The 14,586-nt window shown below is 45.5% G+C and overlaps 3 protein-coding genes across 3 annotated transcripts; 2 read left to right on the top strand and 1 right to left on the bottom strand.

The window, feature by feature from the left end:
- Nucleotides 1-6,262: 6,262 nt before the first annotated feature.
- On the top strand, nt 6,263-8,190 carry CCR75_002048 (uncharacterized protein). The gene is made up of 3 exons (XM_067960148.1): nt 6,263-6,684; nt 6,751-7,104; nt 7,169-8,190. The coding sequence occupies exons 1-3, from the start codon at nt 6,271-6,273 to the stop codon at nt 7,232-7,234; spliced, it is 834 nt and encodes a 277-aa protein (XP_067815327.1). The 5' UTR covers nt 6,263-6,270; the 3' UTR covers nt 7,235-8,190.
- A 244-nt stretch (nt 8,191-8,434) lies between these two features.
- Nucleotides 8,435-13,205, top strand: CCR75_002046 (uncharacterized protein). Its single transcript, XM_067960146.1, has 5 exons — nt 8,435-8,534; nt 8,628-8,842; nt 8,906-9,600; nt 9,664-9,889; nt 9,965-13,205. The coding sequence occupies exons 1-5, from the start codon at nt 8,444-8,446 to the stop codon at nt 10,442-10,444; spliced, it is 1,707 nt and encodes a 568-aa protein (XP_067815398.1). The 5' UTR covers nt 8,435-8,443; the 3' UTR covers nt 10,445-13,205.
- Nucleotides 10,607-13,027, bottom strand: CCR75_002047 (uncharacterized protein; the record flags this gene model as incomplete). The annotated part of the gene is made up of 1 exon (XM_067960147.1): nt 10,607-13,027. The coding sequence occupies one exon, from the start codon at nt 13,025-13,027 to the stop codon at nt 10,607-10,609; it is 2,421 nt and encodes an 806-aa protein (XP_067814789.1).
- Nucleotides 13,206-14,586: the final 1,381 nt, after the last annotated feature.

Genomic DNA, 14,586 nt, shown 5'->3' with positions numbered 1-14,586 from the left:
GTTTGGATGGGCAATAATGCCGCATCATCACTCCTCATGAGCTCGTTGTCCGCATCACTACTATGAGGTGACGGCAACGGTGTCGACTCATTGTAGTCGACAATGAGCGACGGATCAACATCCTCACTGTTAAAGTGGGATGGATCCTTTAGCCCTGTTAACGCGACAGCCGCAGTGGCTGTCGGCGTTCCGACTAAGGCATTAGACGCGGCGACGAATAAACGCGGCGCGTGCGCTTAGTGCGAGGTTGAGTGGGCGTCTTCGCTGACGACCCACCAACGTGGCCCCTTTTAGGTGGCATCTTGGGCGCCGTGTATGGAAACACGTGCGCTAGAGTGATCGAGTGACTAGCGGCGCGTATAGATGCTCGCAGTTCCTCGCTCCTCTTTGACAAATTTTAAAATGTATATTTGTTCTTTAAGGGGGATGCTGTAACGGGCTAAAGTTGCCCTTACGTTACACAGTCCCCGTTAAGTACACTTGGTGTACTTATGGGGATGGTCAATTACTCAAAAGACGTAATTAGACCCACCACTCGGGTGTGGTTCACATTTGTGATGAACCCTTGTGTATTTATGCACATAGGTGCATTCACATTAAGAGGGAAGATGCCTGGAGACCTTCGAGATGTCGATGGACGAATGTCTTTGTAGGCGGGCACATCTTAATGCGGTCACGCTCTACTTAGACACACACCCTAGCACAGCAAGGAAGCGGTCAGACCGTCTACTCTCGTGTGCCATTAGGTAGTTGTGGTGGGCGCCTTAGCGACCTCACCCAACGCACTAAGTACTCTAGTAAGGTGTCGTCACGGGAGCGGTAATCCGGCTCCTCGCGCGCACTTACCAAGTAGGAAGTAGTTTTCAGACTGATTTATATTTAATCGTATTATATATAAATACCTATTTTTACCAATTAAAAATGTCATCTCTGTAGATGACACGAATATTTATTGCGAGCAAATCTTTCTAGATACCTCGCGTAACGGATGACGCTAGCCGTCATCACGGATGACGCAACCATCAAACGGCGAAACATGCAATAAATGAAGCCAAGGATTTAAAGAAACGCTAAGGTTTTCACTTAATTAAACATGGACGGATGAATGCGCGTGGTGACTTCGGACAGCAAAACGTATGAATGGGGCCAAACAATATTCCGAGCGGGACGGATCATCCAATTTCAGGTCTGCTCAATGTTGTGAGTGGGAGTCGAATGCACTCGTCAAAGGTCTTACAAAGGGTTATTAAGTACTTCGATATTACAAAAAAATAACCATCCTTTCTGCCGGTGTGCTGTCACGCTGAAGCCCGCTAAGCAGTGTGTTTTGTTAGCTCTTAGCGTTGGCGAATTCATCGTCGAAGGTGGAGTCCCGCAAGACGTAATCAATTTTGAACCCGAGGTGGCCATAATTGCTGGCCAACCATTAAAGCGCAGCATATAAATGTTGATAGGTCGCAGCACGGCCGCTTCGTGATTGGCAACATTATTATTCATCACATCGCAGCATACAACCTCGAGCCTATCACTTCGGATTTTAATAGCAATCGGCCAACATCGTTCTCGCTGCATGTTTTTGTGCAGACAAAGAATAAATTATTCCTTTCTATTGATTAAAACAGTGTGTTAAAATTGAATTCTTTTAGGGAATTGTTAAATACACCACAGTTTTTACTAAATACACCACATACACCACACCCGCACCGCACCACACTGCGCGCAAACTCCAACGCCGCACAACAGTCCACATCCAAAATTCAAATTGAGAAGGCGCTAAACGTCCGTAACAAGAGAGCTTATATTAAAAAAAATCTCATCGATCCAGCCTATTCTGGACCTGCTGCAGCCGAAAGCTAGTCTCCACAACCTGGAATGATGCAACCAAAAGGCAACCACAGGTGTCATTGAACTATCTGCAGCAAGCGCTGCAGCTATCCAGTGATTTCCATTTACCACCTCTGAGAGCCCTTTGGCATCATTCCAGTGTTGCGGAGCTAAATTTCTGCTGCAGCGGATCCAAACTAGGCTTGATCCATGGAAATGTACACAGATTAGCTCCATGTGCTAAATAACGGCCATCTGTTTCTTGCCAATTACCTTCCAAGGACAACTACTGCGACGCGTGCTACTGCCTGGGCGCTTCTGTGTAGTGACCGCAGGTTTCACAATCTTATGGTATTGGTGCCCACGATCGCAGCCCATCTGAATAGTGTTGCGTTTATATCCGATTGCTAGATAATTTATGCGTAAACGCTCGTCAGGCCATTATTTTGGATATGTGCTACGAGGTCTTCGCGCTCGGGGAACGTTATGTCAGGGTTAAGTGCCAATTGATTGTCTGTTGAATAGCGTCCTCCATTTGTATCATTATAGAATGAGTTTTGTCTCGGTCATAGAAAACCTTAGTGTGCGTACTACCTACTGCGGGTGTATGTGGGTATGTGGTGTATTTAACAATTCCCTTCTTTTCTATATGTACACCCTCTTTGCTAGCTGCACACCCCCGCCCCGACTTATAGCGAATCAGACGCATAAAAAATATAAACTCACCCGTGTCCCGTAGCTAAATCAAAATTTAAATGCACCTTGAGTCTCATAGCTAATCAACGCCTGGTTTATTCTCCTCCGTGTCACATTACTGGCCGGATAAGTGGTAATTGTTTCTGCTTCTGTCTAGACCTTCGCAGTACGCCAATCGGAATAAATAAAGCCGATGTATTGTCTGAACTCACCCACGACGGAGCGTCCTCTTCATTCAACGCTTCCTATGACAAGGAATTTTCATCCACAATCGATTCCCAATCCGAGTCATTCGAATCGCTCGAGTCGCAGTCTTCTTCTTTTTTTTCGACGAACCAGAAAACGTGCTATCGCCTGCTTTTTCTCCATCGTCATCTTTGTCGTCCGATCTCCCATCTACACGCATATTTCCGAGCTTCTCACTCTTACGACGATTTAAATTTTAAACCAATGAAAAAATCCCATCCAGCTGGCTTGAGGACACCGTATTCGTATCTTTGTAGAACCATTTGTCATTTTAATCGTCGACATAATACTCTTCCAATTCAAATTCACATGCCCGTCGTGAAGCAAATAAAAATATTGTCTAGCCACTCTTGGATTCGTTCGAGTTTCACGAGACAGTAGACCGATAGTTGTAAGAGGACCATGTCTTTAAATGGCCTGCCCTTGAACCCGAGCTCCCGGTACGGAATATAAAAAATACTCGGGCTTCCCATGACGCTACGACCATGGTCTTTGGGCAATAAATGCTTTGATTTAGGGGAAGTGGTATAGCCACACCCCTTAAAAATCAAAGAACTATTATTATAGGGAGCAGGTATTGTTACAGTGTTAAATATTTTTTTGCGTTTCTTTCAGTGTGTGCATCGCTACAACTCCGCCAGCATTAATACTCGGTCTTCATCGTGCCGCTTGTTCCACCTCCATAACATATTTATGAGACCCATTCGACACCGGAGGAGGCAATTAAGGCAACAAGGTTATTCAGCGAAGAGATTACGCACGAAGGCCGACAAATACGGAAGACTAGGAAGGTGTTGCTTGCTTGCGCTCATGGTGGTGGGTACAGAAGCAAGGGCACTTGCCGTTTCTGGTCGATTGAGTTTGGTTTACATCCAGTCAATATTGGTCCAGGTATTCTTTTCGAAATTCGCTTGGCGAACCAAGAATGTTTGGATTGGTAAATTCGACCATCGCAAAAAAATCCTCCAAATCATTTTGCATCGGTGTGCCAGATAAAAGAACACGTTTCGACAGGTCAGCGATGACAGCGCCTTGTTAACAGACGTAACCTACGTAGCAGGTAGTTAACTAAAAATGACACTTCTACTTTTGCCTAACATCACTACATTTAATAGGCTATGAGCCCAATGGATCATGCCGCCCGCGTAATAGACCCCATTTCGGGGCCTAAGACAGGTGGTGGTTGCGAAAGGGACGGTAGTCTACAAGGTGAAGAATTATAAGTCAAGGCAGAGGTTATGCTACGAAACACGGAAGAAAGGTCGGTGGGCCTGATGACGGGACAAGCGCAGTGAATGGCTAAGCTAGAGGCGTCACAAGAGGCCAAGGAACAGACGATGGATAGAGAGTCCAGCGTGTTTGAGTCGGCAATCGAGCAGGGACAGCATATGGAACGGCGTGCCCTTGATGTGAACTTTCAGGTACTCATGAAAGAGTCCGATGTAGCCAAAATAGCTGTAAGCACCCCAAAGCGGTATGCTTTGGGTATTGCTTGTGATGCCCCAAGGTTTGAAAAACGCACCAGCGACATTCAACCGAGTGGTGGCTCACGTGATGCGTCAGCACCGTGCCTACGCGCCCCATTACTTTGACGATGTATTCGTGCATAGTAGGGCCGAGGACGGGCTGAGCGCTATTGGTCGCAAATTGCGTACGACATTATCCGGCTGTCGTCCTCGATGAGCTGCGGCCGCATTGCTTCACCTCTAAAACCAGTGGACAATCGTGTGCGCTTCAGTTCCATCGAGCTTGGGCGGATTCATCCCAATGGGCCTCGGCTGATGCGGCCGGGCAGAGAGCATCTCAACAGTCCTGTTGAAAGCCTCGCTCCGAGCCGGCCCATGCCTCAGCTCATCCTGAGTCTGAGTGACGGACTCCGCCGCGGCATAGCCTTGTGCCTCGGACGCGGCTATCCGCTGTCCGAGTACGAACGCCTCAGACTGCCTTAAGTGAGCAACATGTTGCTCAGGAGGACTACCCAGAAGACTGAACAGGGCTTGTTTACCAAGTCTCTGCGCCATAAGCCCTGCCACCTCCCGATGATGTTCGGAGAGGTGGGGAAATGAGCCTAATCAATATTGAGGCTCATCATCACGTACACACGCAGAGATGCGGGTCGTGGGAAGGATTTCAAGTGCTACCAAGTGTAGGCGGGCACGTCGTAATGCAGCCAAGCTCTACTTAGATACACACCCTAGCACAGCGAGGAAGCGGTTAGACCGTCTTCTCTTGCGTGCAGTGAGGTAGTTGGTTGGCGCCTTAACGACCTCACCCAACGCACTAAGTACTCTAGTAAAGTGTAGTCACGGGAGCGGAAATCCGGCTCTTCGTGCGCACTTACCAAGTATGAAGTAGTTTTTAGACTGATTTATATTTAATCGTATTAAAAATAAATACTTATGTTTACCAATCAAAATGTCTTCTCAATAGATAACACTTAGTATATATTGCGAGCGTATCTTTCTAGATACCTCGCGTAACGGATGACGCTAGGCGTCATCCCTCCTAATGTGAATGCACCTATGTGTATCACATACACAAGGGTTGGTCACAAATGTAAACCACACCCGAGTGCTGGGTCTAATTGCTTTAATTTAGTAATTGACCATTCCCTTAAGTACACCAAGTGTACTTAAAGGGGACTGTGTAACATTAGGGCAACTTTAGCCAGTTACATGGCACCTCACCTTCACTGTCATCAGTGCAGGTTGGCTAGTACTGAAGCAGTACTAGCGAAGGTGCCCTCTTACAATCAGCCATCCATTCCGAACATACTTCGGTAACTTTATAGAAATACCTTGTAAAATCATTATAGGTAAATATTTAAAATCAATATAGCTTTCTCCTAATTTTCAAATGTTGATTAAAATGCCAAACTGAACGTAGCCGGATGAGATCGGAACAATTCCGTCCGGGCAACGCCCTCATTGAGACCTCCCATAAAGATGGTCACTACAATTGCTTGTTGCACCGGGTCTTGATATTTCGATAAATAAATTAATTCCTATTTTATTTTTCCATTGAGAAATTGCGATAAAACACCCACGCACGAACCTGATGTATCCGTAGTGAGAACAAACGGACGTGAAAAGTTGGGCAAAGTCAGCACAGGTCATCAACATAAGATAAATGTTAAACATTGTAAAAACTAATGAATAAAATGTCAACTGAAGTAAGATAAGTTTTGTGTGTTCCTCTATCTTGGGACGGTTTTGGCCTCGTGGCTCTTAATAGTTCGAATTTTGAGCTTTGCAATCCCAGCTGCTCAATTGACCTTGTGCTGAATAAATACGATTGCAAACTAATGGGACTGTAACATCGATCGAAACGAACGCCGTCTAGAACAACAACGCGGTGATTTTAAACTTGGACATTACAACACAACATTAAAAAATTAAAATTAATACAATTTTAAGCTCCTTCCTTTTGATTACAGTGTTGTGTTTGTGCATGCTGCCATATCTTTTCTCCCCCTCGTACTGAGCTAATTACGACGACAAAAAGATGTTCCGCAATCAATATGACACGGACGTGACGGTATGGAGTCCACAGGGTCACCTGCACCAGATTGACTACGCCATGGAGGCTGTCAAACAGGGCAGCGCGTGCTTAGGACTCACGTCCAGCAAGTTTGTGGTGCTTTGCGGAATTAAGCGTCAGAGTCTAGAGCTGGCCGAGCACCAGAACAAGGTCTTCAAAATTGACGAGCACATGGGCATCGTAATGTCAGGTCTCACCGCCGATGCACGTACGCTAGCGCGATTCATGCGCACAGAAAGTCTCAATCACAAATTTGTCTACGGAAGCTCCATTACCGTGGGTCGCTTGGTTTCTGACGTTGCGGACAAGAAGCAGGAGTGCACGCAGTCGTATATTCGTCGCCCATATGGTGTGGGACTGCTAGTTGCTGGTGTGGACGTGCGTAATCCGTAACCATCTTGTGAATGAAAAGAAGGCGATCTCATTCTGTTGATATTGCCACAGAAAACAGGCGTGCACCTATACCAGACATGTCCCTCCGGAAACTATTATGAATATAAGGGTATCGCCATCGGTGCACGCTCACAGTCGGCGCGTACATACCTGGAAAAACACTTTCAGAGCTTTCCTAATTGTGAGTGTAAAGTTGATTTGTTCGAGAGGACGGGAAATGGATGTATTGCTGACACGTCGTTAATACTTATAGTGGGCAAGGACGAGCTCATCCACCACGCACTTCAAGGCGCGCGTGGCTGCCTTCAGGGCAATCACAATCTTACATCTAGCAATATCACAATTGCCGTGGTGGGCGTAGATCATCCTTTTAAGATTATTGAAGGCGCCGAGCTGCAGCCTTACGTAAGAATATGGCATCAGTCGACTTATTATGTATTTCTTATCGTGACGTTGTCTTCGATTGCAGATTGATGCCGTCGAGGTGTCAGACGTAAAGGAAGATGAGGATGGCGATACTAAGATGGAAGAGTAAATGGAAAGTTGAGCTCAGCTGGCGAGTCGTTGCATTAAGCTCGTGAGACTTCATTGTTATTAAGGTTCTGATCATTAAAGGGTGCAAGCCGCTTGGACTGTATTATCGAATAGCAAGTCAGGAAAATAAGTTACAGTCGATCTTAATCTCAATATGTTACGCTCCGGCCTCCACATGACAGGCATTGCATCGATGGAAATTTCTACGTATTATTGGATATGACTATAATTATGTCCGTAGAGCTTCAAATTAAAATCGCGAGACTACAAAATGCATGTGAAAGCTGGCAGGATGGACAACGACCCTTCCCCCTAGCAGCTCTACCCAGGGCGGCCATTCTAAAGCTAATTTAAACATGAGTGCTTTGCATCACCTTAAAGAAACGCACGCTTTTCTCATCCATGGAAAAGAAATATCCGCCTAGTAGCTCTGCACGGTGTGGGAATCGTAGAGCAAGCTGTGGATATCAACGCATTGAGTCACTCGTCCGATGCATCAGAACCCCTGAAAAACTTAAATTCACGTAATAAATGGAAACGTAGCAGTATTTATACCTAACAAAACATATCATTAAGACATTCGAGTGCGGCTCGAGCGAACTCAAACTATTATCGAGTAGGCACTGAACCTTGTGAAGAAAACTGCGATGTCCTCAACGGCACTTCACAGTCACAGCGGCTCTGTTATGTAGATGCTTGAGGGCGCGCACATCAATTTAAAAATGCGATCGCAAATATGTTGCTATATTAGTGCTAGAACGGACTGAAGCGCATCGCGATGCTCGTATTGCGGCGAGGTGCAGATATTAGTATCCAAGATTCACGCGTGTATGTTCATGGATGGTACTCGACTTTTTTTTATGTCTTGTGCTGCTTCCGGAAATTCGACGATAAACGGTGCTGCACATACGGTTTAAGGCCTATCTCATATTTAAGGGCGCTGCGCTGACACCACCGTAGACGACGATGGAATAGAGTGCCGATGTTGCATCGACACATCAGGATGCTGCTTTTCGAATTCGCTCGTGAATAAAAAAGTAGTTTTGTATATTTTAAGACCGTGATTAATTTCAATTCCAGCAAGACCCGGAAGAAGCGCAATCAAGATAATTATTCATAAAAGAGCCCTAAACGCGTAATTAATGAATCGGCACAATGAATGTCATTGAGTAAATTCAAAAGTAAAAACACATTTCCAGAAGTCTTGGACATGGTGTGCGAGCCGTCATTTCGGGAGCGTTTTGATGATACCATGGACGGTCGAAACCACGCATTAAGCGAAGAATCCGAGCTTGAAGATGGTGCGTTCTACGGTCATTTGAATTCGTTCTAGATCGTTAATAGAATTAATTTCTTCTCGCGACTTCGTGCAATTGTTTTACTTGTTTGGGTAGAGATGATGCGCGTTAATGATTTTGACATCGAGTGGAGACGCCAAATTTCCATAGGTGACCATGTGGATGCCCGGAATGTATTTGGCAATTGGTGTCCGGCTAGAGTTTTGGAGATCGCTGACGGAGATTTGCTATTGCAATTTCTTAATATGCACAACTCTTGGCACCAGTGGTTACCTATAGACTCGGGCCGGTTGTCACATCCAGGCACAAAGGTTAATATATATATTAATAGCATCGTTTTCAGCACGTAATAGGAGTATGTGTGTTTGTTACAGGCACCGACTGATTGTGTTCCGATTCGACAAGCGCAGCAGATCGAAGTACGTCCTGGTGGTAACCACAGCAGCTTATGGAAAGAAGCGCTCGCAGTGAAAGCGGGTGGAGAATCACTTCTAGTGAGATATGCTGGACGCGATGATCGTTTTGACGAATGGATTCAATTTACGCCCGAAAAAGTGGCACCTGTTGGAGAGCATTTAGGACACAGTAATCATGGAAGTATGCTTGAGCAAAGAAAAACTGTAGTTGGAGCGCCAAGCGTGACACATTGCCGAGTCATTCAAGCACACAACCCAAGATTTGCACACTACCGAGACTCGCTGCTGTCAACGTTGGGGCTGAGAGTTTTTGATATTGCGGGTGATGGCAACTGTCTTTTTCGATCTGTGAGTCACCAGGTGTATGGTGATGACAGTCATCATGCTCTTATCCGTGCGGCATGTATGAATTACATGGAAAGTGAAAAAGAATATTTTGAGCCTTACGTGGTGGGCGACATGACAGCATTTATGCGCTACTTGCGTATCAAGAGACGTGATGGTGTTTGGGGTGACGACCCGGAATTGCAGGCGTTGTGCGAATTATACGACCGTCCAGCTGAAGTGTTTGCCTATGATTTTCAACATGGTTTTCGTAAACTTCGGTGTTTCCATGAGAATAGCAGCCTTGCGCGCAGCAGACCTCCCATCCGGTGCGCTCACTAAGAAAGGATTACTTTTTAATTTATAAACTAATATCAAATCTGCTATTCTAGATTAAGCTACTATGGTGGAGGTCACTACGACTCACTTGTGGGGCCTGATCATCGAGAAAATTTAATTAATGAGACCCCTGGTCGATGGGAGCAGCGGCATATAGGATATTCGCATCGAATAAACTCTCGTGAAATGAGTCACGATATAGTTCGTGTGGAGCAAGGGATACAGTCTCAATCCGATATCGAGCACACAGAAGTAACGCAACTGGAACAAGTACTAGTGGTATGAAATTTTTTGTATTTGTCGCTTTTTAATGCCAGAGTATTTGCAGCTAACGTCGGTATCAAAATCATTTAGCAATCTCGCAACGATTTTAACTCCATGGATAGAAGCTTAGAAGAAACGCTTAACGCATCTCTTGCTGAACAAGGAGGAGAGATGTTGCCAATTCAAAGTAATCAGGAAAGCAAAGAAATTGAAGAAGCTACTCAAATAAGTGAAATTGCAGCTATCCAGGCTGAGCTGCTGGCGAAGGCAAAGGCCGAGTCAGAAGAAGAGCAAATGAAGTCTGCCGTTCAAGCTTCTTTACAAGGTCATGCTGTTGCGAGTGATGCCAATTTTGACGCGCAAATGTCTGCAGCAATTAATGCATCTCTGGGAGAGATTGAAAAGAATGTCTTTGCTACAAGTGAAGCAAATGATTTCGATGAACAGTTGCGTCGTGCAATGGAATTATCAGCTCAAGAGTGCACACCACAGCAGGAATTAAATCAACGTGGTGCTGATAATACCGACGAGCTTCAGCGTGCAATCCAAGCCTCACTGGAGCGATTTTAGATATTACGGAGAAGCAGTAGTTGCGGAAATTAACGCTAATAAATTGGATTTGAGTGCTTAAACTTAGTCCATCTGTTGTAAATTACGATTATATCACACTACTTACCTGAATTGTCAGCATTAGGCTCTAGTAAGCAGCAATTGTATAAAAAAGTGTTGCTTTTACAGATTGGCTTCAACGTATTCTGCAATACGCTGCTCCATATAAATTCGGTCCTCTAAGTGGCGTGGCGAGTGACGCTCACTAGGAAAGAGTAACAAATCGTAGGGCTTCCGTGCGCTGATTAATGCGGTAATCAGGCGAGCAGTGTGGCGAAAGTGAACATTTTCGTCGATCAAACCATGGATGAGCATCAGCTTCTGTCCATCCTGCATTTTATCAACAGATTTTATGACACTGCTTTCTGCATACCCGGTAGGATTCAGCTGCGGCGTTGACATGTAGCGCTCTGTGTAACACGTGTCATAGCCGTCCCAACTCGTTACAGGCGCACCGGCAATAGCGAGCTTAAAAGTCTCTGGCGTCTTCATTAGACATATTGCCGCCATGTAGCCCCCGTAGCTCCAGCCATAAACTCCTACGCGTCCTTCGATAGTAATTCCTTCATCTATAAGTTTGCGAACACCATCTTGCTGATCTAAAATTTCCACCGTACCCATACAGTGCTTAATTGCACCTTCAAAAGCTGATCCACGACGAAAGCTTCCACGATTATCTACTTTAAGCACGGCATACCCCATATCACGGAATCGTTGCGCTCGCATATCCACAGTCATCGCCCACATGCGCGAAACACGCTGTACATGCGGCCCGCCATACACACTCACCATTGTTGGATACGGGCCATCACCGTAAATGATTGGATCGGGCAAATAGACAGCTCCATAAAGCATCTCTTTGCCATCTCGTGTCGGAATCGATATAATCCTTGGTATGCACAGTTTACGTTGGGCCTGCAAAAATGTTACACGCATGTCTTCCTGCTCCATTGTAAGAAGATAAGCCAAATTTTGAATATATTCAGATACTGAAACCTGCTTGGCAGATGCGAGAGCCCCAGTGTCTGCCGTTTCTACCAATTTAATATGATCCACTACGGCTAGTTGTGCCTTCGAGGGCACAGTGCACACAATCACACGAGGCGACAACGTTGTGTTGCTGTAAGCATCAACGTACATGCGGCAATTACTATCCATGACGATCGTATGCATGCCTTCAGCATGAGTAAGTCGCGTAGGAAGACGCGGTGGGTCACTTGTCGGAACTAGTGAGGTTACATATAAATGCCGCTCCAACGGTGAATCCATTGTACCGCAAAAGAAGACAAGTTCCTGCGCCAGGTCGATACCCTCTACAGATTCCACACTCCACTCGCCGCTGGTCACAGCTCCAAGAAGACGCGCCGCACATTCTCCAGACGTGTATTCGTACAAATATAGGTGCATAAATCCACAGCGCTCGGACCCCCACAAAAAGCGAAACGATGTCTTGCTCTCTGTTTCAATATTACGGTAGAGATAGGTTGCATTGATCCACACCGGGTTTGACTCTCGAATGAGGGTCCTCGAGCGTCCCGTTTGCACATCGAAACGTAAGAACGTAATTTCTGTTTGAAGTCGATTCAGCTTCTGTACTCCAAGCGTCTGGTCTGGCAACCAATACACCCTCGAAATATAAAAGTCCGGCTCTTGGTCGGAAAAGTCCATCCAAATGGGCGTAGGGATGCCTCGATTTTGCGCATTATGTTGCAAACTTCTAATGTCATGCTCTGTATGTCCCAGGTAAATGACCCCCAGTCTTCTCGTGGGATTAGCAGCACCTGCAAAGGAATAACGATGGTCCTCTTGAGCCGCATCTCCCGTCGGCTCAGCGCTGCCTGAGTGCATGATCCTAAATTTAGGAATGTGGCTTTCGTCAACCTCTTCAAACGCAAGGTGTGCGCTGTCAGGCGACCACCAGAAGCCACGAAAACGACTAAGCTCCTCTTGCGTCAAAAAGCACGCAAGTCCGTTAGTTTTTCCGTCGATTTCTCGAGCTCCTTGAGTCACTTGCTCCGGCTTTTGTCCACCTTCTACCACGTAAGTGGGGATCACGTAAAGCTCTTTGTCTTGCACAAAAGCAACCCATCTTCCGTCCGGTGAAAACTGCGGATCAATTGCACTTCCAGCAGCACCAGTCGACTTCTTGTCAAAGAGCAATTTGATCTCTGCCCCAGGCTGTTCTTGTAAGTAAATGTCACCTTGAATAGAATACAATAGGTGCTGAGAAAGTGTTGAAGGATTCCATGCGTATGATGTGATTCCAACTCCCATCTGTCGCTGGCGCTCACGCCGGAGTTTCTCCTCGAGGCTAAGATTTCCTTCTGTGTTGCCTTGGTTAGGTGGAGCGGCAAGCAGGTACACAAGGCGGGAGCCAACATCCAGCGCGTACAATTGACGTGAAAGACCACTCTGCGAACCTGGGGCATGTAGGAAGGCTACAATACGACTGTCCGGACTGAAAGTAATGTTGACAGGCATGCAAAGCCCAGGTGCCGGCATCTTGGCCACGTCCTCAAGGGCAATAAGCTCATGCGTCGCCATACGGGGGATACTTCTATTAGGCAAAGAAAACTATTGTGTAGTGACTATCTAGATGCCAATAAGTCTGCGACATGACAGTAATAAACTGGTTTCAAAAGTTCGACTGAATTGCTGCGGACACACCCAATTTATGCTACGGACACCTCTAAAAGTGGAATTTTGTTGACAGGTATGAATCTCCAAAAAACCAAAAAAGTAATTTATTGTAATAACAATAACAAACATTATCGAGTGTAATCACAGAATAAGTAGTTTAGAACTGGGCGGTAACTACAAGGATCCCGCGCGCGCCATTTTCGTGCAGCGGGATCTGAACAATTTTAAGGCTCACCTGGACGTGACGTAAAGTACCTCTTCTCGTCGCTAGCACCCTAGCACAGCGAGGAAGCGGTTTGCACCTGCTTCTCTTGCGTGCAGTGAATTCCAAGCTTCCAAAGGCCCAACAAATGATTCTGGTGTTTGTGAAACACTTGAACGAAAGCGAATATGGCAACAAAATCTCTAGTGATTATTAATACTCACCGGTAAAACGTTGCTAGAGCCCGTAATGCAAGGACTCAGACTTTTGTTTCTTGATAGAACGTTCAAAAGGCTGTCGAACTACTTAACTTATCAACTTTGAGAATGTCTAGACCCACCCCAGGTTTTTATGTCGTAATACTTGAGTACCAGGTCGAGCAGCAGCCTAGCAATCTATTAGTGTAACGGGGCACTGCGACTTGTACTGTTTCAGTACAAGTCCACTTCACACTGCTTCAGATGTGAGTGGTGCCTCTCGTTAGGTGACGTACACTGTACGTATAGAGGAAGACTTCTCTTAAGGCAAGTTAGCTTAAGAGTGTAAAATGAAAACTGTATTAATATAGTTAAGTGTCTTTGTTAATCTATCTTTGTAAATGTTGTCTTAACTATAAACTAATACTAAACATGTAAATGAATTCTTATCTATCTTATCTCGTAACTCTCTTTGATTACTTCTACAGCTGATTAGTCTGCGGAATAAATAGACATAATGGTCTATACCTATTTATGGATAAGAATTCAGGAAATTACTATTTAAAGTAATTTCCTCCAAATATTATCTACCTTTTGGATAATATTAATTAACAATCTTTTATTGTTAATTTCATGTAACGATACACCCCGTTACATCACCCCTCCCTTAAACGACAATCACTCTGAATGTCATTAGGTGGAGTGGTCGCTAAATGACCACTTAATTTTTAAAATGATTTTGATTGGTCAGATCCATCATTTTAAATTCCATCGCATGAAGGAACAATTCATGCGGGGTGAGGATAGTGTTGAACCTTCGGCTGCGGTTCGTGCAGCCGCGGGTGACGCATTGTTATCTCTTGCGGTAGACGTTCCGTCTACCGTAGTGTCTTCCACTCGCACAACACTTGGTGTTGCGAGTGCACGTGGTGATTCACCACGTGAGTACGACCCCTCTTTAGAGGTCGATTATGAGTGCGAGTCGGACGAAATGGCCGACTCGGGGAGGATGGAACAGTCGCCTGATACCCGTCAGGCGGCTGATTATGAGCCTTCGAATGAGA

This window comes from Bremia lactucae, linkage group LG1 (genome assembly GCF_004359215.1).
Source record: "Bremia lactucae strain SF5 linkage group LG1, whole genome shotgun sequence".
NCBI classification, from domain to species: Eukaryota; Oomycota; class Peronosporomycetes; order Peronosporales; family Peronosporaceae; genus Bremia; species Bremia lactucae.
The sequence above is the reverse complement of the archived record's forward strand: the minus strand, read 5'-3'. Positions and strand labels throughout refer to the sequence as shown.

What these genes read in the sequence shown, in the direction of transcription:
- CCR75_002048 (XM_067960148.1), top strand. Translation starts at nt 6,271, where the DNA reads ATGTTCCGCAATCAATATGACACGGACGTGACGGTATGGAGTCCACAG. An exon ending in TGCTAGTTGCTGGTGTGGAC is followed by an intron (nt 6,685 to 6,750) that starts GTGCGTAATCCG and finishes ATATTGCCACAG; the next exon opens with AAAACAGGCGTGCACCTATA. An exon ending in GCGCCGAGCTGCAGCCTTAC is followed by an intron (nt 7,105 to 7,168) that starts GTAAGAATATGG and finishes CTTCGATTGCAG; the next exon opens with ATTGATGCCGTCGAGGTGTC.
- CCR75_002046 (XM_067960146.1), top strand. Translation starts at nt 8,444, where the DNA reads ATGGTGTGCGAGCCGTCATTTCGGGAGCGTTTTGATGATACCATGGAC. An exon ending in TGTCACATCCAGGCACAAAG is followed by an intron (nt 8,843 to 8,905) that starts GTTAATATATAT and finishes TGTTTGTTACAG; the next exon opens with GCACCGACTGATTGTGTTCC. An exon ending in CGCAGCAGACCTCCCATCCG is followed by an intron (nt 9,601 to 9,663) that starts GTGCGCTCACTA and finishes CTGCTATTCTAG; the next exon opens with ATTAAGCTACTATGGTGGAG.